This window comes from Dunckerocampus dactyliophorus, chromosome 3 (genome assembly GCF_027744805.1).
Source record: "Dunckerocampus dactyliophorus isolate RoL2022-P2 chromosome 3, RoL_Ddac_1.1, whole genome shotgun sequence".
Lineage (NCBI taxonomy): Eukaryota > Metazoa > Chordata > Actinopteri > Syngnathiformes > Syngnathidae > Dunckerocampus > Dunckerocampus dactyliophorus.
The window spans coordinates 9,538,672-9,560,936 of NC_072821.1; the positions used below are offsets into that span (position 1 = coordinate 9,538,672).

A 22,265-nucleotide genomic window follows, 5' to 3' on the forward strand; every position below is an offset into this window, starting at 1 on the left:
CTGTCCACATGGGAATGTTCCTGGGATTTTTTTGGAGGTGGGTCGAAAAAAGTGTGCGCCCACACTCTGCCGGATTAGTAAATAGTTCAGACGGGAACTGATCACTGGGTGAAAATGATGTAATACACAAGGCACACCTACGTGTGGCGCTGTAAACAGACATGCAGACGGAACAAGGTGACACGGCAAACCAGAGGAGGAGGAAAGAACCCATGGGCACGAGTCCGTCATGTTCCGCTTTCGACGAAGCGGAACAGCCCAGGGCGTCATTCAAGCCAGAACTGCCACTGCGTAAGGAGCAGGGAGGACTTTCAATATTAGTGCAGACCTGCCAACATGTACTGTATGAATTCGTTGTACTCAGCATGCAGTTTGACTCCAGAATACGCTTGTATGCTTCACTGCTCTCCATTTTGTTGCATTTCGCTGGTTTCAGTTTCGAGTTGAGTCTGGCGAAAACATTTCTGTCCATGACAGCAAATAATTGAGAACCACTGCATTAGCCTAACATGCATGTTATTGGGATGTGGGAGGAAGCTGGAGTACTCTGGAGAAAACCCACGCATGCGATGAAACCCTCAATCTCCTGACTGTGAGGCCGACATGCTAACCACTAGGCCACCGTGTGGTCCTCTGTCTGTTTTTTTCTACAGTAAATGTAGATTAGCTTTGGCCCTTTTTTTTTTTACCTCTCTGATGTAAATATTTAAAAACTAGTACTACTAAAGTAATTATATAGCAGTTCCGAAACAACAAACACACTGACACTTTTGCAAGTCCAGTAATATTTTCTGCTGCGAGTCATTACTGTAAATCCTGATGATGAAGAGCCTTCTACAGTGTGAAGAAGTACAGAGGCCTCGTCGTAATAAATCTTGCAGAGAGTGGTCTCGCATGACGCAGACACGCATCCTGGTGATATATTTAAGCACACACACAATGCCACGCCTACCACTGTAAACAAGCAATGTATTATAGCAAATGTCCTTTATTGCTCAAAGTATAAAACCTTTGTACAAAAATCATCTTTGATTCGAGTCCATTTAAAATGAATGCAGGGACAATGGAAACACAAATACATTATATGGGCCTGCATGAATTAAAAGGCAGATAAATAAGCTTATGAAGAAGATGCAATATAATTGTTTGCATGGTAGCAACTATATTTATCAGGATACTTCCTACTCGTTAAAACCATAAACAAACTGACTAACTAAAATGTCAATGAACACAAGCGTCTGTGTGACCTTTGGCCTACTTCTTCATGCACCAGAGACACATCACAAACTGCAAGACAGGCCTCTTTGTGCGTCCTTTCCCTGCTAACAAACAATGTATTTGCTATCAGGATGGACACAGTGGATCCATTCAATCACTGGCAGCTGGAACATTTGTATGGCTAGAAAAAAAAAGCTCCATCACCATCACAGCTTTACACACACGCACGCACACTCCTAAAAATAATGATATATATCTTGTGGCCAGGCTGGTGGGTGCTTTTTGTCGTTGCTGACATAAAATTCCATCATAAGCTTCATTTAATAAGTGTCACTGAGTCAATCTTGGGTTTGTATCAACACTAGATTTGTTTTGTTTACTCTATCTTACGATTTCAGTCTGTGTGGAATTAAATATTAACAGTACAGTACTTCTTTCAAAGTGTGAGGCTCAGGCACAGCAGCACGAGAAAAACAACAAAAAAACATCAGCATGTTAATGGAGTAAGTAAGGCTGATTTATGCCCTCTGAGGGAATGCGCTCTTCATTATAATGAGTGCAAAACACAAAAAAAACACACAGCACAACCATCAATTTAAAAACCAAAAAGGAAAAATGACTGAATGATTACTGTAGCATCTTTTTGGATCCTCATCTATCCTGACACTGACACGAGTCATGGGATAACTGCCACATTTGGAAATGCAATGACCTTTTCAGGATTACAACCACAACCATGAGGTTGAGATGAATAATCAGAAACGTGTTGTCAATGAAAACATGTTGATTATGCTGTTAGACAGCGTCAGGGTTTCTCACACGCTCTGATGCAGACCCATTCAGTGTCAAAGACCTTGCAGGAAAGATACAATTCATTTGGGTTTTGTTCTGACTTTGGTAACAATCGTGTACACAAACGGGTGCGGCTCATGCACACGCTGCGTTTCAGGTTTTTCACTGCAAATTGACAAAACATGCAGAAGATGATGATAAAAGTATAGACACATATCTTAATTAATCAAGCAAGACCTTCTTGCTTCCCCCTGAATCTTAATTATTCACCGAGCTTCCGACTTTGTGGGAACTACTTGGGGAAGGCACTTATCTGTTCCCAAACGGTCACCAGCTCCAACTTTCTAACTCTGTTTTTAATTCCTGTAGGTGGAGTGACCAGTGTCGGGCAATTTAGTTTCCCCTCAAGGTTTTGTAATTATTCCTTAATAAAATTACCAGAGAAAGTAATTAAAAACCTTTAATTGTCTTGTGTGTCCCGTTGAGAGTGTACCATTAAATTGCAGACAGTGTGCAAATTGGAGATATATGCGCCACACGTCACCGTCAGTAACGGGGTCGTAACGTTTGAAATTGTAATTAATCTGTAATCTGTAATCTGTAATTAATCAGATTACCCTTTACTCCCAACTCTGGTGATGACCCAATACTTTTGTCCATGCAGACCTTATACTTCAGTGGTCTACAACCTTTTTGGACCCACGGCCCGGCTCGTGTTCCCACAAATCTCCGCGGACCGGGGGGGGGGGGTCCTTATAGCGATGTAACTGATCTCATTTAGTATGTATTGTGTAAAACTACGACAGGAACAACATCAAATTAAAAGCACAAAGTGAATACAGACCCACCATCCACCACTATAAAACTTGGAGTTTGTTTTTCAGAGAAGATTATAGCACCGCTGCTTGACGTGTGTGCCAACAGTCAGTGTGCTAGCATGAATTAACGTGAAGCTGTGCACACAACAAATATACACATTAGCACTCAAGAACGTCATCAAACTTTACCTTGATGCATTCCCACTAAGTATCAGGGAGCAAATATGAAGTGAAAAAACCCCGATAAAATACAATATAATTGACAAATATGTGCAGAGTGGGAGAAGGCTAGCGCACGTACAATGGTGCGTTCAAGGACTGTCAAACAAAGTGGACACTCGCAACAAACAACATAAACATGCAAAAACTTCAAACTATATTATATTTAAAATAAAAAAATGGCACATATTTCAAAAATTGATGTGCATTTACTTAAATTGTACTTAGTTATTCACAAAAGTATTTTTGTGTGTGTGTGTGTGTGTATTTTTTTTATCATTGTGCCTGAAAGGTTTCCTCGGCCCAGTTTGGCCCCGCCCATGGACCGGTATTGGTGGTTGGGGACCCCTGTTATACTTGACTAAATTCCTCATTTGCGTGTGCCCGAAGCCTCAACAATCTGCACCTGGCGACTGAAAAATGGTGTTGATCTTGCGATAAGCATAAAGTCAAACAGTGGAAATGGATGTAAATCGGGGTCGTAGTGCAAGCCAGCAAGCAGGAGCTTTGCTGTTATCTTGACTAGACGTCGTTGTGTGCAGATGAAGGTGCCGATTGTTTCCTTGTACAGAATAAGACTGATTCACCTCAATGGTGACTACAAGAAGAAGTGAAGGGACTACTGGAGTAATGTACTGTAGAATTTGTGACAGTGGCAGCGGCGTTAGATACATTGGTGGAAAAATGAAGTGGGTCTACGCCCGCTTTTACATCTTTAGTACTGATCTTCTTCTGGTTGACTTATGTAAAAAAAAAAGTCAAAAATAGTGTTAGCTGGAGGCAAACAGCTGATGTGGCGAACACACATTTTCTACAAAATCAATGGACGATGGATTTTAGCCTTCTCTTCTTCGTCTACTTCCCAGTCTCAACTTAAAGAGAGTACAGATCACATGATTGCAGCGTTGTGCTGGTGGTCACGTGACACCCGCATAGAGTCTCTATTTGTTAGCAGATACAGTATCTGCAGATTTTGGGTCCAATGTCTTCATAGGAATCGGAGCGAGCAGCATATCATGCACTCTCTTGATTAAATAAGCTTTTTTTCTACAGCCCTTCAAACGACATCAAAGTTGAACTTAAATTTGGTTTTGATGTGGAGAACAAATTTAAGCCGGGCAAAGCAAATGTGCTGAGTGAAATAAGTGCTGGTGAACCAAAAGTGGAGCTGGCATCAAGTTCAGTTTAGTTCGCTGTGGTGCCATTCGGATCAAGCTGGCTTTTCCATCGCAGAATGTGTAAGTGGGATGGCATTAGCTGCATTGGGTCCGTAGAATATTGCTGGCTCGCTGTCTGTCCATTTTTTATTGAGTGTGACTGCTAAATAACTTGCCACAGGGCCAAAAAAAAAAGTTGCCACAGAGTGCCAGCAATTTGACAAACAACGTGAGAAACACTTGAATTTGATCTTGCCAGGATGTATGAGAAGTCCGCATCGACAATAAGTTCCAACCATTCGTCATTTATAACTATTTTGCATTGTTTTCTGTGTGTAAACTGTGATTATTCTTGATAAAATGTATTTTTGTTCATATTTTTGGGTGTCTGGAACAGATTAATTGGATTTACATTATTTCCTATGGGGAAAAATTGCATTGTTTTTTTCTGACCTTCTGGAACAAATTAATAACAAAAACGCACTACATATGAAAACGCAAATGGCGCTAACTCCTCTCTTCGCAACGTAATCCAGAACGGCATAATGGCATTTTGGGAAATGTTACAAAAATGTGTACCGTACTGAACTGAACCATACTGCCTGGCGGAAATGAGACTTTCTTGCCCAACCTCTCTTTGGACCGAATGAAAGCTCAAATAAAACAACAGTCACACTCTTCCAAAACAGATTAAACATGTTTCACTTCCTGGTCAAAATATCAGTCTTCTAGTCCGTGTTAAGACCAGTTAATTCCAACAAAAGGTTCTTTGCTTCTTGTTCTTGTTTTGATTAAGTTATATGTGGTAAATGTTCCGCATGATAAGACGAGCATATCTTTGGTATCCCAACAAGGCTCCAGAAGAGGTTGTGCTCAGCATCCCTCTCCTTTAGACCAGTCCAGGTTGTAGACAAACTTTCAGAGGACCCAAAGTCCATCCTTTATGTCACACAGCAGTACCTTTTCCACCACGACTTGGATAAACTCTTCATTTTGTCAGGTGTCTGCCTTTTCTTTGCTCTACGCTTCTGTTTCCCTCTCAAGTGCTTCTGGGAGCTGAGGTTCTGCAGGCTGGCCAGGATGGCCGTGTCGAACACTTCTTTCAGGTTCTTCTGTGTTAAAGACGAGCACTCCACGTAGGCCACTGCGCCAATCTCAGCCGCACAGTCCCTGGCGTCCGCTGGGTCCACTGGCCTCTCTCTGTACTTAGCCAGGTCTATTAGAATCTGTAGAGTTGGAAACACACTTGTCATATCATCTCTTATTGTAATTATGACCACTTATACAAACACGATAGACTATCCTGAACCTATATTTGCTAGGTGTAGCTCAAATGACAAATTGTGGTTGGTGGATGTTTTTTTTAAATCTGGATTGATTTTAACAATTTAGTTTGTACTTACTGTATACTATATATACCCTCTTTTATATTTATATTTTAAAATTACATTTTCATACTCCCTGTTTATACTGTTTAATTTGATTAAATTTAAAGTAAAAAAAAAAAATTAATTTTCGATGCTCTGTATGTCCTTGGTATATCGTAGATTGACAATAAAGACCCTTGAATCTTGACTCTGAATCTTTTTAAAATGTTCAAATCTGTGAATTCCGATGTGCGGCTAAGTCGTACTTTGGTGTCGCTGGAAGGGTCATAGAAATAAACTTTTTTTTATTCAATTCATTCAAATCAATGTCTTCAACATTGGACCCAGACTTTGCAGATGTACTGTATGCTGACAAATATAACATTATTAATCTTAATTTAATGTTGTCAGGCTTTGGTCACCGGTTACGGTTTGCTTACAACTTTCAGATACTATGACATTCTTCTCCCTAATAATGATTAGTTGATTAATTAATAAATCGACCATTTTGTGTGGAATTGATTGTGGCTTCAAGTGCTCATGTCACCAAAAAAAAATGTTAATCTTATGATTTTCGCCGTGAAAAATAACATTAAAAGGCATATTTTATGTGGTAAATGTACGCTCAAATATTGAAATATTTACCTCTTTTTTTCTTACACTTTTCGTCACTGAAACCAGTCTCTAGAAAGACACTGGTTTCGCCGAGAAACTTGCTGCCCTGGGAAGTACCCATCGACTCGACTGGATTCTTTATTGTGAGGATGCAGTTTTAGTTGAATTTCTTTTGTCGACACTAAATTGTCCATAGAATTTGAGTGTGAATGGTTGCTTGTCTATTTCTTTGTATATATGTGCCCTGTGATTGGCTCGTGACCACTCCGGGGTGTACCCCACCTCTCGCTCAATGTCAGCTGTGGTAGGCTTCAGCTCACACATTAGCTAGTAAACTGTTCAGTTGTTCAGACCTTGACATCTTCTCTGAGGTCACACTGAGTCCCAACAAGGACTAGCGGTGCGAAGGGGGCGTGCCTCCGTATCTCCCCAACCCACTTCTCAGGGACATTCTGGAAGGAGACGGGACTGACCACACTGAAGCACAGCAGGAAGACATCGGCGCTGGTGTAACAGAGCGGACGCAGCCTGTCAAACTCATCCTGAGGAGACACCCAGACAGCATCAATGAGATGTGGAAGTGAGTACTTTGGTGGAGTGTTTTGGCAAGGACAGGAAGAGGAGATGAGCACAACCATTGGGATTTAAGAAAGGGGAGTGGTCTATTGCTAATCTATTTATTGACATTTATTGTCTTTCTCCTCTGTCTGTGCCCATTCAGTCCTCACAGGAGATCCCACTGATAAGTGAAGGTAATGACTATTAGCATAACTCCTCTTTGAGCTAATCACAGTGAATACTTGGCACGCTGCAATGTTATTTGACACTTGTTGTCGGGAAAACAGCTGCAAATGCGAGTCCAGAGAATTATTTGCTGGCAAAAGGCACACACGTCATCATCATCTGGTTTCCTGAGAAAAGCCCCAAATCTTCTTACATTTTAAACTGATATGAGAACATCGAACACATTTGTAGTATGTTGAATTACCCGAATGAGCTAAAAAAAAAAAAAGCAATGACATGATAAAGACAGATATGTGGTTTTGTCTCAGAGACATTACAATCAAAGCTACAACAGGAAGTATTGCAGTACGTGTGCGTGTTTGTTTTGAGATCGCTTACCTGCCCGGCTGTGTCACAGAGCTGAAGTTTGACTGGCTGCCCGTCCACTGATACCACCGCTAAACACACACACACACACACACACACACACACACACACAAACACACACACTTAAGTCACTCCTGAAAACACATCTTTAGACAATTTGGTGGTTTATAAGCAGATTGTAAGTACAGAATCAAAAAGAGAGAGAGCCTTATTGCCTTTGCCATCAGGAGTTCACGAGTCACGACAGTGTGAATGTCTGATAGAAAATGGCATTAAAGCCAGATTTTAGAGCACATTTTGGTCTTAAACTTTTCATCAACTAATGAACAAGTTTAAATGCACTTTTCAATAATTTTTTTTGTCTCTTGCTCCGGTTTCCTCTTTTTGCATTTTGATGCTCTACTTACAATCCTAAAGCCTTGTTTACACTTGCACGCATTTTGTCCCCGCAGTGGTACGCAATTTTGTGTGCCAATGAGTAAATTGGTCGTAAATAGGTGTCAAGAATGTGTAAACTGTGCAGAGCTGCGTGCCAGTGTGTAAAGAAAAATGTAGACATATTCAAAATTTGTGTTTTTTCCGTGAACTAGTAGTGAACGCACCGCATCCTGTGCCTAAACAATGCGTATCAAAGCGCGTCTCATAATTTTCAAGTAATTTCTGTAGCCTCGATCGATCCATCCATTTTCTATACCGCTTCTCCTCTTTAGTGTCGCGGGGGCATGCTGGAGCCTATCCCTGCCTTGTCCTTGTGAATTTCTGTGAAGAAGTAATCATTATGCCCAAAGCGATGTCGATGTTAATCTATGGTTAATCGATTACCCAATTAATCGACAACTATTTTGGTAATCGATTCATCTTTTTTTTTTATATGTAAATATCCTATCTTCTATTTCTGAAGACAAGGAAATTAAAACTGCGTTTTAAAAAAAATCTGATTCATCGATTAATCGAAAAAATTATCTACCCATTAATCGGTTATTAAAATAATCGTTAGTTGCAGCCCTAAAGACTTATCTCTCTTCTCTGCAATGAGAGCTTCTTCTCTGGAGTTCAACATCTTGTAGGTCTCTTGCAAATAGAGGAATTACGACTTATCATGCACTAGACGTTAACAGTACTTGACAAGGTGTAAACAAGTCGTACGGGAGCGTGGTCATTTCATGCCGATGCGCACCATTTTCGGTCACAAATTAGTGTGTCAATTTTAATTTATGCGTAAACAAACTGCAAACTGGTCTTCACGCTTTTAAGGCGTTCCATAAATAAATAAATGACATGCATTGCCACAGCACATTGCGGGGCAATGTGGAGGCAAAATGCGTGCGAGTGTAAACCCCGCTAAACCCATGCAAAACTACAAATACTTGGTCATTTCCTTAAAATGTTGTGTGTATACAGTCCATACAGAAAGACCAAATTGTACTGCTACTTGAGATAATGCTATTTGTTTTTACGGTACACTGACAAAATTTGAAACAGTATACTAAAGAATACAACTAAATCTGACAGCAGCAACAAGTAGTTTATTTGCTTGTATAGCGCACTGATTCTTGAAGGCACTTGAGATTGAAAATATGTATGTAGTGGGGAAAATAAGTATTTGATCCACTGCTGGTTTTGTTTTACCCACTTACAAAGTTATGAACAGTTTATCTAGAAAACATTAAATTTATAAATCAATTTCAATTTGCCTGTAAGAACACATATTTACTATAACTCAATAGATGGTGCTTTAAATTGATAATTATTTTACACCAAGTGTAGAATATGCACTGCAGTTAATTATTTGTTTACAATTTAAGTTAGTATATAATGTGGGGCTCTGGGGTCGGTGACGAAGAGGTAGCTCTTTATTTGGCAGGAAATAGCCAGGGACTACAAGGGAACTCACAATGAGCCTGTCAACCCATCGGAAATCACAGGAGGTCATTACGCAACATAACAGTCTGACTCACGATGTCATGGAAGAAAGAAAGCGAAATCTATCACACTGCAACTTAACACGTAACAGGTAGAGAACAGACAACTACTACTGGAACAAGTAGATAACAGACAAGACAACTACCACTACGAGGGGAGAATAATAACATCTATGTTAACTCTAAACATGTAACTTTAGCAGCTATTTACAAAACAGTCCAGCAAAGCATGCTGGGAAGCAAGAAGTGCTCCCAGCGAGGCTACAATATGTACAGTACTCTTGCGTTTATTGCAGTTAATTGGTTCCACACCCGACCCTGACAAGTGAGTTTCTGCAAAGTACGATTCCTTATTTTTAAATGGAATAATTTTGTAGTTAGAGCATAGAAAACTTGTTTACGACCTTCTAAATACCGTTTTCAACACTATTAGAGCCCTCTAGACATGAAATAACACCCCTATAGTCACCTTTACACTAGCATCACACAATATAGTACATAATAAGAGTAACTATGCCATTTAAGACATAAATAAGACTCGTGCTCGTGTGTGGGGCTATAAATGTGTTCCCTAGGGGAGCAGAGTGAGTGGCGGACAGGAAGTAACATCAGGCATTCAGAGTTGAGTTTCAGTTTGCTGTGGGTTACGGCCAAAACAGTAGCCCGTATTACCTAATATTTTATTAGGTATTTTTATTGGGATTATTGTCCCTGTTGTGGGATAATTTAAACATGCAAAAAAGCCTGTTGTTCTGGCAATCAAGTCTCATAATTCTACGTTTCACGGAACATTACTGTAGCATTACTGACACCTAGTGACTAGTGTAGAATACTACATCAACATCATCTACGTCAGTGAATGCGTCTTTTGAATGCCTTATACCTGTATTTGCATTTGACTGGCGTTTTAGCAGTATTTTTTTTTTAGAAACAATAACAACTAGACTACTATGTTAGTGGAGCAGTTCAAAGTAGACAGAGAAGAGTCATCTTACCCGAGAAGTTGTCAAATGCAGTGGGGACATATTCTGTAGGATAACCGTTGGTGGTGTAACTGACCACCAGGCTCGTTTTGCCCACAGCTCCGTCCCCCACCAGGACACACTTAACCCGCCTTTCCGCTCCTCCAGCCCCAGGCCGCCGCGTCCTGCCCGTGCCTCCGTCCCGACCACAGAGCCTCCTCGGCGGGACGGGTGGCGCTGCGGACACTGGGGACGTCTTCGCAGGCATCTGGCACGGGGACGAGGGGGACATGGAGCCGCCCTCTAAGGAAGGCTCAGTCCCTGCGACGTCGGCCACTTTTCGCTTCGCCCATTCTTTCTGTTATCTTCCAGGGATTTCTTTTGGACGGTCCTCTTGTTTAAGCTACCGTGTTTAGGCGGCTAAAGCTGAAACTCCTGGTCGCCAAAAACATCAGCGTGTCCTGTCTAACCTACATGGCGGCTGTCCCACTGGAAAGAGGAGACATTCAATGGAAGTGTTGGTCCAGTCCAGAGACTCCCAAACTCCCCTTCAAATGACATCATGCATGTGTGTGGGTGGGTGTATGTGAGAGAGACAAAAATGAGAGATCATTCCCTCCCGTGTCATGGTCTTTTCAGCTGCTTTGTTTCATAGTTGTCCATATTTCAAACTTTTCTTCGCTTTTTTCATTGTTGCACCTTTTTCAACAATAACAGCAATCACTTTTTAGTGACAATTTCACACTATAATCGATGAAAAATAACCTGTGTCTACTTGAAATGGCTCATAAGCCACATTTTAAAGCTCTAAAGCAGAGGTTTTCCACTGGGACTCTTTAGAGGCGTCGCAGCAGCTTGAGAAAAATAAATGAAAACATGGAGCCTTAAAACCTGCTATGCAATGTTAAAAAAAACTTAATTGATTCTTCAGTCTATGAGAAAACACGGACCCCACAAAATATTTTGTCATGGGGTAGGGCAGCTCCAGGGTTACCCTTTAATGTTTTCTAATGGGAGACTACTGTTCCACAATATGAAAACCTAAACAATACACATTAATTACTAAGAAGCAAATTTGCTTTATTGGCGTTTCCACTGCATATTAATGATCTTAAGTCTTGCAACGCACAAATTTGGACTGTAGCCAATAGTTAGCCTTGGTTTTAGTACCTTTAATGCGCAGAATGTATGAGGGTGACTACCCACATCCTTCAATTTGAAAAAGTTTGGACAACCCTGCTTAAATTGTGCTCCTGTACTTTATTGTGTGTTTTGTGCTCCTGTGTGTACAAACGTTGTCTAAAGTTCAACTTGTCGAACAACTGCAGTGCCATCTAACGGTGAAGCAGTTTCATCGCTATCGTGAATAAGGCTCAATTAAAGTAAGTTATTATTCAATTGCCCTACAGGTTATCAAGAGATTACAATGTACAGGAGATGGAAGAATAAATAAATCAATATTGAGTTTGGTCATGGAACTAAGGAATCACTACTAGTGTTCCTACACGGACATGTTCCCGGACTGCGCCACACTTGTTGACAACCACATGCTTCCGGTATATCGTGCGTTTACAGTTTAGCAATTTTTTTTTACAGTTGCCCGCTGATACACACCATGTCTTCACCGGAGGTCGTCTTGGGTTTCCTGGAGGACGCAGAGTCTTGGAGGCTTCGCTCCCCGCAGTTCCCCAGTAAAGTCGGCGGGAAACCGGCGTGGCTTTGCCTACGAGACCTGCCCTCACTTTCCGGGCTGGAGTGTGAGACATGCCGCCTACCGATGGCCTTTCTGCTGCAGGTTAGTAGGGGTTCACATAGTGGTTTTAAGTGGCTAATTCTTATTTACTGTCCAATGGCAATGTTATGATTTTACAGAACTTCACAAAAATGTAGTGTAGGCTATTTTTTAATGACATCCTTATTTTGTTAGTTGCACAGCATCAGCATTCAGCAACAGTCGTTAGTGAAAACTGCCATCCAGTAACACAAAGTGTCGCTGCTTTTGTTTTCCTCCTCTTTCCAGCTTACTTATTTGTGTGTATGTGCGCGCGTGTTATTGATGTGCGGATCTATATTGAAATATCGATACTCCCGATACCAGCTCTAAAATCGATTCTCAAGTCGAAATATCGATACTTTTGATACGTCAGTAATTTGAGGTAATGTTTGTCTGAAACGTTTCTGTTGAAACGATGACCAATTGTAAATGCAGCCATATGTGAATTGTGTTTTCATTAATGTAGTAGTTCTGAAGAATTAGTCATTTATTTTAATGGATTTATTTAGTTACTTTCTTTTTTATTGTTTAAAATACAATTTTCACATATTTTATATGATTTTGACCTCTGTTTTCTTCTGTTGTAAATTAGCTTGGCCGTATTGTAAGGCACTCCGCTACCTCAATATACTTAATGGTTTAAAGAAGTAAATTACTTAAACTAATGATTTATTGAATGAATAAATTAATGAAATGTCTTGTATTCCTTATGCTATAATATGAAATACACTACTTCTTAAAATTTATCAGGCACGTTAGGCGAAATTGCAGAAAGTATCAGTATTGCCAATACCATCCTGAGTTTTACTCAGTATCGAAATCAGTGGTATCACTAGTGTGTGTAACCTACTGGGGTGACACGTTTCGACCAGTCACGTGCATCTTTAACAGGAGAAAAACACGACGGCTTGTTCACTTCAGAGAGCCGGCTCTAAGTGCCGTTTTGTTCATGATCGACACATCACTAGTGAGACAGCTGTGAGCAAGAATAAACCTTTCTCCTGAATCCATGTCTCTCGTGCGTCAGCAGGCATCATAAAACCCTTGCTTACAGGAGCAACATAGCAGACACCTGGTAGATGAGCAATGGGTAAGCGGGCGTATCCCTGCCACTCCAACTTGGGGGTTCAAAATGTCAGACAAGGGGCGGAGACGACAGGAACAGGAAGTAAAACCCCCAAAACGGCACTGTCAGGAATTTGAGGATGTTTATTTCTGCATATAAGTGAGACAAGTGAACCACCACTCTGTATTAGCCTCATTGACACTGCATCCTCCATTAAGTAATAACTCACCATTTTGCTGTTCACATCCTCCACAGAGTTATTCATAATGTAATGATGTCAATCTTTCCCTTCAGGTGTACGCTCCAATTTCCGGTCAAGACAGAAGTTTCCACAGAACCCTCTTTGTGTTCTGTTGTAAAACTCCTGAGTGCTATGCTCACAGTGACAGCTGCTGCATGAAAGGTACCTGTAGGCGATATTGATGGGTCTCACAAGTAGTTACTTGTATTAAGTGTATTACTCTTCGCTCCATCAATCATGTTTTCTGACTGCATTGTTTTGTATTTACTTACAGTTTTTAGAAGTCAGCTGCCTCGGATGAATGACTTCTACTCATATGAGCCACCAGCAGGTTTGTGGATGTGAATCCTTCTGACACCTGATTACAGTATTAGGTGTAGTAGTTGGGAAATGTAGTTGCAGTTGTAGTTGTCCACCATTTAAGTAGATTTGAGCAGGACTTAATTGGTGTTTTTCCTTCCCATATTTGCAGAGGATGAGCCCCCTGGCCACTTGGATGCAGACCAGAGTGTGTTGCCCACATCAGGAGTTAAACTCTGTTGGGTGTGCGGTTGCCCCGGCAGCAAAGCCTGCTCTCGCTGCCACACCGTCACATACTGCGGGAAACACCACCAGACGCTCCACTGGAAGAACACGCACAAGAAGGAGTGCTCCAGCGGCCACAAGGACACATCCGCCTGCTCGTTTCTCTTCCCGGAGTTTGAGCTTTTAACAGAGCCTGAGGTGGAAGAGGAGGACAAGGGGGATGAAGGAGATGAGGCCATCACTCAGACGAGTGCAGACTTTTCCTCTTTAGCAGAAAGTAAACTCTCATATTCTGGAAAATCTTAAGTTTAGAATGTATAATACATTATGTTGTTCTTCTTTAGACCACAAACAACACATCAATGCTGGTTGCAGCCAAGTAGTACACATCCATGTCTTGTTTGCAATAATGCCGCCTACCGCCACCGGAGTAGGACAGTATTTACCTCAAAATGTGAATTCCAATCAATCAAACATTTTTCTTTTTATAAGCTTACCGGTAAAGAAATATACTAACTTGTTCACACATTGCAGGTCACTTTCTCTTAAGAGGAGTATAACTTGATTGAACTGGAATGGTCAAAGAGTGCTCTGTCTTCTCTTTCAGCACTAGCAGAGACAGACCTGGAAGAAATGGCCATGCATGAGACTGAGGAACACAAAGTGTTCCAGCACTTTAAAAGGAAGATTGCACCGGAGCCTCACCAGGTTTTGCGTTACAGCCGAGGCGGCTCTCCACTGTGGGTGTCGTCACAGCATATCCCATCAGATACAGACATCCCAGCATGCACCTGTGGCGCCAAGAGGACTTTTGAGTTCCAGGTTGGATGTTTTAATGGTCTTTAATGTCAAAATTCATCCTGTCCTCCAAATCCCGTAACCTTGTGTTGTGTGTGTGTGCACATATAGGTGATGCCCCAGCTGCTCAACAGTCTGTGTGTGGACTCCAAAGGAGCCAGTATTGACTGGGGAACTCTGGCCATTTATACCTGTTCTGTCAGCTGTAGCCATGACGATCAGTACTGCCTTGAGTTCATTTGGAAGCAGGACTTCAGCTCAGACCAGCAAAGTCAAATTAAACAGCCATAAATGTCCCAATGGTCTTCGTCTCCATTTGACGTTGCAGTGCCTCATTTCCCCTCACAATATTCTTAATGGGTGTTTGTCTGACGTGGACGTGGTAGGGAGTTGTTTTAGTGCACTACAGTGAATGATAGTCACACCAGTTAGTTTCACATGTCTGCTTCATCCTAATGGTTTACTTACATTCACAGCTCTCCATATGTTTAGCACGGTACAGCTCACTGAGTTAATGATGGGTAGGGGAAAAAAGACCTGGTCTTTTCCCATATTTAAACACACCTTTACTTCCTGTATTTTCCTGTGACACCCAAACACAACATGCTGTACATCCTTGTTAAGATATACTGATCCTGTGTTTATCTTTTCAACCTTGAAGTAGTTTATATCACCGTATCTGATGGGTTAAAGGATGAGAAAGCAAATGTTTAGTTAAAATGTAAAAAAAAAAAAAAAGCAGAAGTCGGTATGTACAGATTTATTGACGCATAGTGCAGAACATGGACAAATAGCATTTTGAATATCAAAACATTGAACTGCTTTTGCAAACATGGTCAGAGCAATTTCTGGTATTTAAAATGTACCTGCTAAAGATTTTACAGAACATGTTCGGGTCAAGTGCAGACACACAATCCAATGTTTAAAACATGGTTCGCAGAGGGTGGCCATCAACGCTTCAGAAAATGGACAAAAACATACTGGTGAGGGTGCAAATCACCTTTACATTCAATGAAAACGGTTCAACTATTACAAATGTAACTTGTGCATGTTTGCCTGCAAAAATGGATATTACTGACAAAAAGTGCGCCACTTATTGTGACGTAGTGTGGCACTCAAGACAACTCAATTACACCAAACGCTGAAAACTTCAAACAATCGAATCAATCTGCCAGTTGAGTTGAGAGCCTAAACAGTAAAAACAAAAAAACAAACACAAACTGAGCAGAAATTGATAAAAAATAGAAATATATAAAACTGTTTGACCATTGTTTAAAAAAAGTCAGAACTGTCGCACGGCTTTTCCTTTCAAGCTTATTTACAAGAGCATGAATTAAAAAATTAAAACTTGGGAACATCTATACTAAAAACATAGCCATGTTGATGATCTGAAAAAAAAAACCAAACTAATAAAGCTGCACAACTGTAGTTACAGCAGTTCACCTGTAAGGGAAACGTTTAAAAATATGAAAAACAAAGAAAAGGGCCACATCTGGGGAAGTAGTTAGTTCTACGTGGTCTTGCGGAAACCTTTCAAGATAGGGTAGATGTTTTCAAATGCTTCATAGATTTCTCCTCTCACCTTTGCACCTTGAAACAAATGCAAAAGAGAGAAATTATTCTACATTTGAGTCGTATTTGAATATCCACCCTGAGCACATCTAAACTGTCTCTATTCCAGCATCAACACTAGATTTTGGACAAGATACTTCAAATACACTACTGTAGGACCTATGAGACTTATTCAAAATTGATGAAAATTAGCATAACATGGGACCTTTAAATAAGTTTTCTTGTATGACTGCTGTCAGAGTGTCTTTCCAAGGCGGAGGCTGGTTACTAATGATCCTACCTGTTAGTACGACCTTCCCGGAAACGAAGATGAGCAAGACGATTCTGGGTTTGATCATTCTATAAATCAATCCTGGAAACAGCTCGGGTTCATAGCTGCAAGAAAAAAACTCTTATTTATTAAATTAGAACTTTTGGCGGATGGGTCCACCACGTATCATCTTACTGACCACTTCAACATACCTGCTAAACTGTTGATGCGTGAGTACTAAACCCTCCAGACGAATGGGGAACTTCACGTCGCAGCTGCCCACCATATTCTGAATCTTGAAGTCCAAAAACTTTGCAGGAAAACCCAGCTTTTGCACGACACGAGCGTATTTCCTGGCTGCTAACCTCGACTGCTCTTCACTACAGAACATGACAATATTTTATTTATGCGTGTATTTTTCAGATAAATGAATATGAAAAACAGGCTATTGTCTTGTTTTACAGGTATTTTGTCTTTTGTAGCTAAAATGCATTCTCTCTTATTAGGTTACATCTGACCTCTTTGCTCCCGTGCAGACCATCTTCCCAGAGCTGAAAATAAGAGCTGTGGTTCGGGGTTCTCGTATTCTCATGATGACTGCAGCAAAACGCTACAACACAGCAAGAAAGCAATTTAAACATGGAGACAATATGGTACTGCAGTGGAACCCACTTAACTGGACACTACTGGACTGGCTAATCAGGGATTGTTTTTTAACCCACAGAAATGTGTTATTTGTGTATATTTTATCTTAATTCTTCTGTTTTCATTTAATATTGTAGCGACGGGAGTACTGTGTATGGTTTTGAGGTGTGCTTCACGGTTGTGCGAAAGGGGGTGGTGGTGTTTACCTGCTAGTTAGAACAGGTCCAGGAGAGAAGAAGAGTTACTGAGCTGCGTTGGTCGCATTAAAGTGTGGCATGCGTCTTGCTGTAAAGCCTAAGTCACAACCTAACGTACAATTTTTTTGCCCTTCTTCAAATCCATACCTTTTTTTTTTGTGGAGAACGTAGTTGTGGTGACCATGAAGGAGTAAGATCTCAACACGCATGGAACACGTTTGAAGTATCTGAACGTGCATTGGCAGCACTAATTACGTATGGGGGTGGTGCACGTGTGTAGCACACGACACACATACGAGCCCACAAGTGTGACGTATGAAAAAAAATTTCACATTTTGCCCAAACCTGACACCAGCAAAACGTACGAAAGACACACTTTGACCGTACGAACGACGCATGAAGAGCGTACGTTTTCTCTTGCAAACTGAAAAAAACATAAGCGCCCGTAAAGTGTGTTTGACATGACAAAGGACGTCTGCGGCTGGTCTACAGCCACTCCACGACTCGAAAATCAGCACATCACGTGCGTTTCTTGCGTTTTTTTTGTGAGCCGTTGGAACCCGTATGACCGGTTGTGACCTAGGCTTAGGGTATACACATTACCAATGAAATGCTGATTTGTCATGCTGACATTTCAATATTTTATACTCTTGTTTAACAGAGCTGCTGTGGTAATTTGTTGTATGCCTTGACCAGGGGTGCAACAACACAGACAATTCATGGTTCGGTTCAAATCAAATTAGAGTCATGGTTCGATATCATACCTTTTTTAAACTTGTATTTTACTGACATTCCCACCACTTGTTTCAAATCAAAAGTACAGTTCTTAATTTAAATGTATCTGGTGCAGTTATACCTGCCTCATTTTCTGTTGCGCATACTTAGAAGTTAGAACCATAAACAACATAAACAGCCCCTTGTAAAAATAACAATCCATGCAGGAGCCTATCCCAGCTGACCTCGGGCGAGAGGCAGGGTACACCCCAGACTGGTCGCCAGCCAATTCATAACCAAAAACATAAGCACACCATCACCGGCTAGCATGTCACCAACAGAGGTTTAAAAGAACCTAATGTACAAAAAAATGTCTATATTTGTCACAATTCGAAGTTAAAAACTTTCTAAAGAGATTGAAAAACAACAGAGTCATTGTGTGGGCATGATAGGCGACATTCAATAATGGCTAACATTTGTAGCTACTGTAAATTTTGCCAAATTGCGATCATTAACTGACAAATGCACGCTCACTGTAGCTTGTACTCAAATCTGGGCGGATATAATACCTGCAATACGTTCAAACGTGAGCTCCTTCTGGGTAGGTGTGGAACTCCTTGCATACAGTCCCTTCAAGCAGGCACTTTTTAATAATATTAACACGGTGGGTCGGGAATCGACTTGACATAGACGGGTTGGCGACATAAGCGGAATTGACTTAAGCGGGTTCCACCGTATAAGTTGCTGTGCAGAAAATCTTGATTTAAGATTTATTTACCTTTGGGTTGTACTCTGCATTCCTGGCTCTCAATGCGATGGTCTTCAAGTCCAGTTTACAGCCTAGATTGACTGTCGACACAATGTTTCTGATGATGATGATGAAGAGGCAAACACAAAAAGACAAGTTAGTTTTTGTGACTTTTATGGATTGTTATTGATGTTCATGCAATTTAGCCCTTCTGCAACTGACAAACCGGACAAAATGATAGCCAAGTAAATATCCTAGCTCTGGCTAGGATGAAACATACTGTAGCTGTGGCACTATTCCAGAGCTCTCTGAGGCTGGCGTAGCTGGTGTGATGGGGGTCATGGGGGTCAGTGGAGTATTGTAGAGCGGGGTGTTCCCTGGCAGTGCAGTGGTGGTTGAACCTGTGACTGCCTGGGAATGGAAGAGCTGAGGAGTCTGCCCCGATGTTCCCGGAAGACCTGGGGGTGGGGAGTGTTAAGTACTCGAGCAAATCTTGAAGGGGATCCAGAAATGAAAACTGTTGTGTTCTGAAGCTGGAAGGGATTCAAGTCACCTGCATTAGCCTGCTGTGCTTGTTGTGCCGCCTGTTGCTGCTGTTGCTGCTGTCTCTGGTGTTCCTCCAGTATAGATAAGCTGTTTGTGTTTTGCACAGGTTGAGGTGTCAGGCCTGAACCATATGGCATCATGGGACTGAACATCGGCATACCTGGTGTCATGGCACCCTGTAAAAACATCACATTACGTAACAATTACAAATTACAGTAGAAAACTTTGCACAAGCTATGCAGGCAGTTTAGGTTTCCTAAGCTGTTTCCCTTTCAGTGCATCCTCCACACAAGAATCAAATCAAGAAGGTTCTTGACTTGGGATGGGCCGGTTACCGGTTTGAAGGTATGAAGAAGTCATGGTTTCAAAACCACTAAAATTTTGCTTCTTATCGTTTCTACGATATGAGAGAAAGTGGAGGTCCAGTGCTGCCACTACGTGGAAATACTCTGTCCAGTCCTGTTATTCCTGCCCAGTTGAAACTGGGCTTCAATGTGTTGATATCACAGGCATGTGCTATGTTGCCATATGATAGCACAGGTGTTGTTAGCTGCCTCGTTAACATTGAGCAGCGCCGGTACGGCCACGCAGTTGTTGCCGTTGTCGGCCGACATATTACTCAAGTTGAGGGTCACCAAAAGTGGATATGTGATTGAGGAGACAGGAGTGGAGGATAAGTGGTATAAAGTGTTTACTCTCCACCGAACCACAAGCAACAATCACTTAACAACATCTCAGCTGTATAACAACAATCAGATGACCCGGAAACGGAAGTTTGTGGAAAAGTGTGACCTGCCACTATGAAATAATAACGTAACATTACGAATTAAAAAAAATGATTTATGTTGTGTCCTTCTTAGATCAACTGATTATATTTATTTGCATTTTGTTTTTTACTAATAAAATATCTATTGCGTTGTGACTTGAGTTGCAGGATTATCCACAGTAGACTGCATTGAGAACTGCATTTTATTTATTTTTTATGTCGAAAGAATTCAGTTATTTTTTTGTTATTTATTTTAAATAAATATGTTCCACTTCCATTGTGTTATATTACCGTAATTTCCAGTGTAGTTTTCCCTCACTCCATCGCGGTTCACCTTTCGCAGACTCGCTGTTTTGCTTTGCTGTTTTGCGCTGTTTTTTTGTGTGCAATTTTAGTACTTTTTTTTTTTTAACAGTGTATGAATGCTGTTACAGGGCGAGCCCGACCCTTTCAGACGAATTAGCACAGGCAACGGTGTCTCTCTCTATTCTCTCTCTTCTGTCTGCACGGCCCATTGTCTTCTGCATCCTGATTGGCTGTAGACCGCCGTCATCAATCTCCTTCGTGCCGTCTCTTGTTGTGGTCACGGCTACCAAACTACCTAACCATGTGAGCTCCTTGCTCAGCACCAATATTGTAAACAATGGAAGAAACAGAGGAAGCTAACCGTGTGAGGAAAATACAACGACAGGAGCAATATGTTTTAACAAGGATTCCAAAATGCTACAGCCAAACGGCATCATGACGAAGAGGCACGGTCATAGGAGTGAAATGCACCGCCAGTCACTTAATAATTTCTTGTGTCCAATGTGAGAAAATGTGAATGCCAGAGAAAAGTGTATAAAGTGTATGGTGAGGGGTTTTACAGCCTTGAAACATATATAACAAATAATTAAATATAATAAAATAATTAATCCATAAATAATTCACACATAATAAATAAATAATTAAAACATATGTGATAATTGCACTAGGCCTGGGACGATAATAAATTAATTAATCACAATGAATTGGATAATTTTGCCTGCCTCAATATCTTGTCATGTGCGTGCATGTCTATTTTCCTATTTCCTTTTCTATCTCACCTCCAAACAGGCAGGAAGAGGATTCAGTCTGTGCATCGCTTTCAGCGCCTTGGCGCCTTTGTTCCATAGAACAATGGCATTAACGTAGTGAGTGCAGAAGAGTGTAATGTAATAGAATTATATTCATTGTTTTTGCCATATCGCCCAGCCCTAGTCAGTATTCATTTTGTGGTTTTAATTTGATGTTTGGTGCTTTTTTTTTTTGTTTTCTACATCAGTAAATGACAATAGCATTAGAGTACCACAACATGACATTGCCGATGTCACGCAAACGTCTGCTGTGACAGCATTATTATGGTCAATACAACACTGGCATGGAAACAGGAGCTCAGAACATTCAGATAGATTTGTGCTCAATTGCAACCTCACAGAAAGTGAACAGCATGAGTTCATCCAAGCGAGCAAGGTTCATGTTGTAGATGTTCAGTGTGTATGGAAGTAGAGCCATAATTATGCAGGTGCATGTCAGAAATTTATGTTACCTGGGGGGAAGCCAGTCCCTGAAAGGCTGGTATGCTGTTGTTCTGATCCATTGCTCTAACTTGTCACGTTAGTTTACAGTCGCCGGGGGAGCAGTCACACACACACACTGGTGTGTCCAGCAGGAGAAACAATATTTTTTTGGTAAAGTCAACCAATATCCACCTGGTTCGTACTGATAGTTATACCCTGCATGGGAAAGAAATAGAAATACTTGAACATATAGCAGAGATGTGGCGCGGAAAAAGTACTAGTACTCACAACTTGCTAACCACAGCATTTAGCTGAGAAGGCTCATACTTATTATTCCTTTTTATTTGATCTTTGTATAATTTATGTGCAAAGTGGAGACGTATATAGTTGAATGAATAGTTAGTTTCTAAATATTTCACACAGCACAAAATAAAATCAATTATGCATTAGCTGGCCGCTTCGCTAGTGTTAGCTGCACTCGCTAACGGCACATCAAACGTGCTGCAGGCGCAACTCAAGAGTAAACCAACGTGTGCGGCAATACAAGAGGGTGAATGCAACAGCACATATAAATGGCAACTTACGCGTATTCGGTTTGTCAATAAATCCCCATACAAATTTAATGTTATAAGCTTGTACAAGTAGTTCGTGTCATTTTCAGAGTAACTCCAGCGCGTCGGTGACTTCCGGAGGATCAAGCTTTAA

General features: G+C 41.0%; 3 protein-coding genes across 5 annotated transcripts; 1 reads left to right on the top strand and 2 right to left on the bottom strand.

The window, feature by feature from the left end:
* Positions 1 to 776: 776 nt before the first annotated feature.
* rhoua (ras homolog family member Ua) lies at positions 777 to 10,751 on the bottom strand. The gene is made up of 4 exons (XM_054769640.1): positions 10,214 to 10,751; positions 7,309 to 7,367; positions 6,540 to 6,728; positions 777 to 5,430 (listed from the first exon to the last, which is right to left on the bottom strand). Exons 1-4 carry the CDS (start codon positions 10,470 to 10,472, stop codon positions 5,146 to 5,148), a joined length of 792 nt encoding a protein of 263 aa, XP_054625615.1. The 5' UTR covers positions 10,473 to 10,751; the 3' UTR covers positions 777 to 5,145.
* pdcd2 (programmed cell death 2) lies at positions 6,360 to 14,884 on the top strand. Of its 3 annotated transcripts, XM_054769638.1 has the most exons (8): positions 6,362 to 6,766; positions 6,908 to 6,938; positions 11,777 to 11,975; positions 13,315 to 13,423; positions 13,536 to 13,592; positions 13,734 to 14,063; positions 14,394 to 14,608; positions 14,696 to 14,884. In XM_054769638.1, the coding sequence occupies exons 3-8, from the start codon at positions 11,796 to 11,798 to the stop codon at positions 14,873 to 14,875; spliced, it is 1,071 nt and encodes a 356-aa protein (XP_054625613.1). In that variant the 5' UTR covers positions 6,362 to 6,766; positions 6,908 to 6,938; positions 11,777 to 11,795; the 3' UTR covers positions 14,876 to 14,884. The 3 variants fall into 3 exon arrangements, with proteins under 3 accessions (XP_054625612.1, XP_054625613.1, XP_054625611.1); XM_054769637.1 differs by lacking the exon at positions 6,908 to 6,938 and having other exon boundaries at positions 6,360 to 6,766; XM_054769636.1 differs by lacking the exons at positions 6,362 to 6,766; positions 6,908 to 6,938 and adding an exon at positions 10,310 to 10,756.
* Positions 14,885 to 15,329: 445 nt separating this feature from the next.
* tbp (TATA box binding protein) lies at positions 15,330 to 22,263 on the bottom strand. The gene is given in 9 exon segments (XM_054769639.1): positions 15,330 to 16,174; positions 16,437 to 16,531; positions 16,619 to 16,786; positions 16,925 to 17,016; positions 18,741 to 18,828; positions 18,991 to 19,165; positions 19,168 to 19,432; positions 21,590 to 21,776; positions 22,145 to 22,263. Coding segments are annotated over 8 exon segments (1,014 nt in total). The 5' UTR covers positions 21,641 to 21,776; positions 22,145 to 22,263; the 3' UTR covers positions 15,330 to 16,094.
* Positions 22,264 to 22,265: the final 2 nt, after the last annotated feature.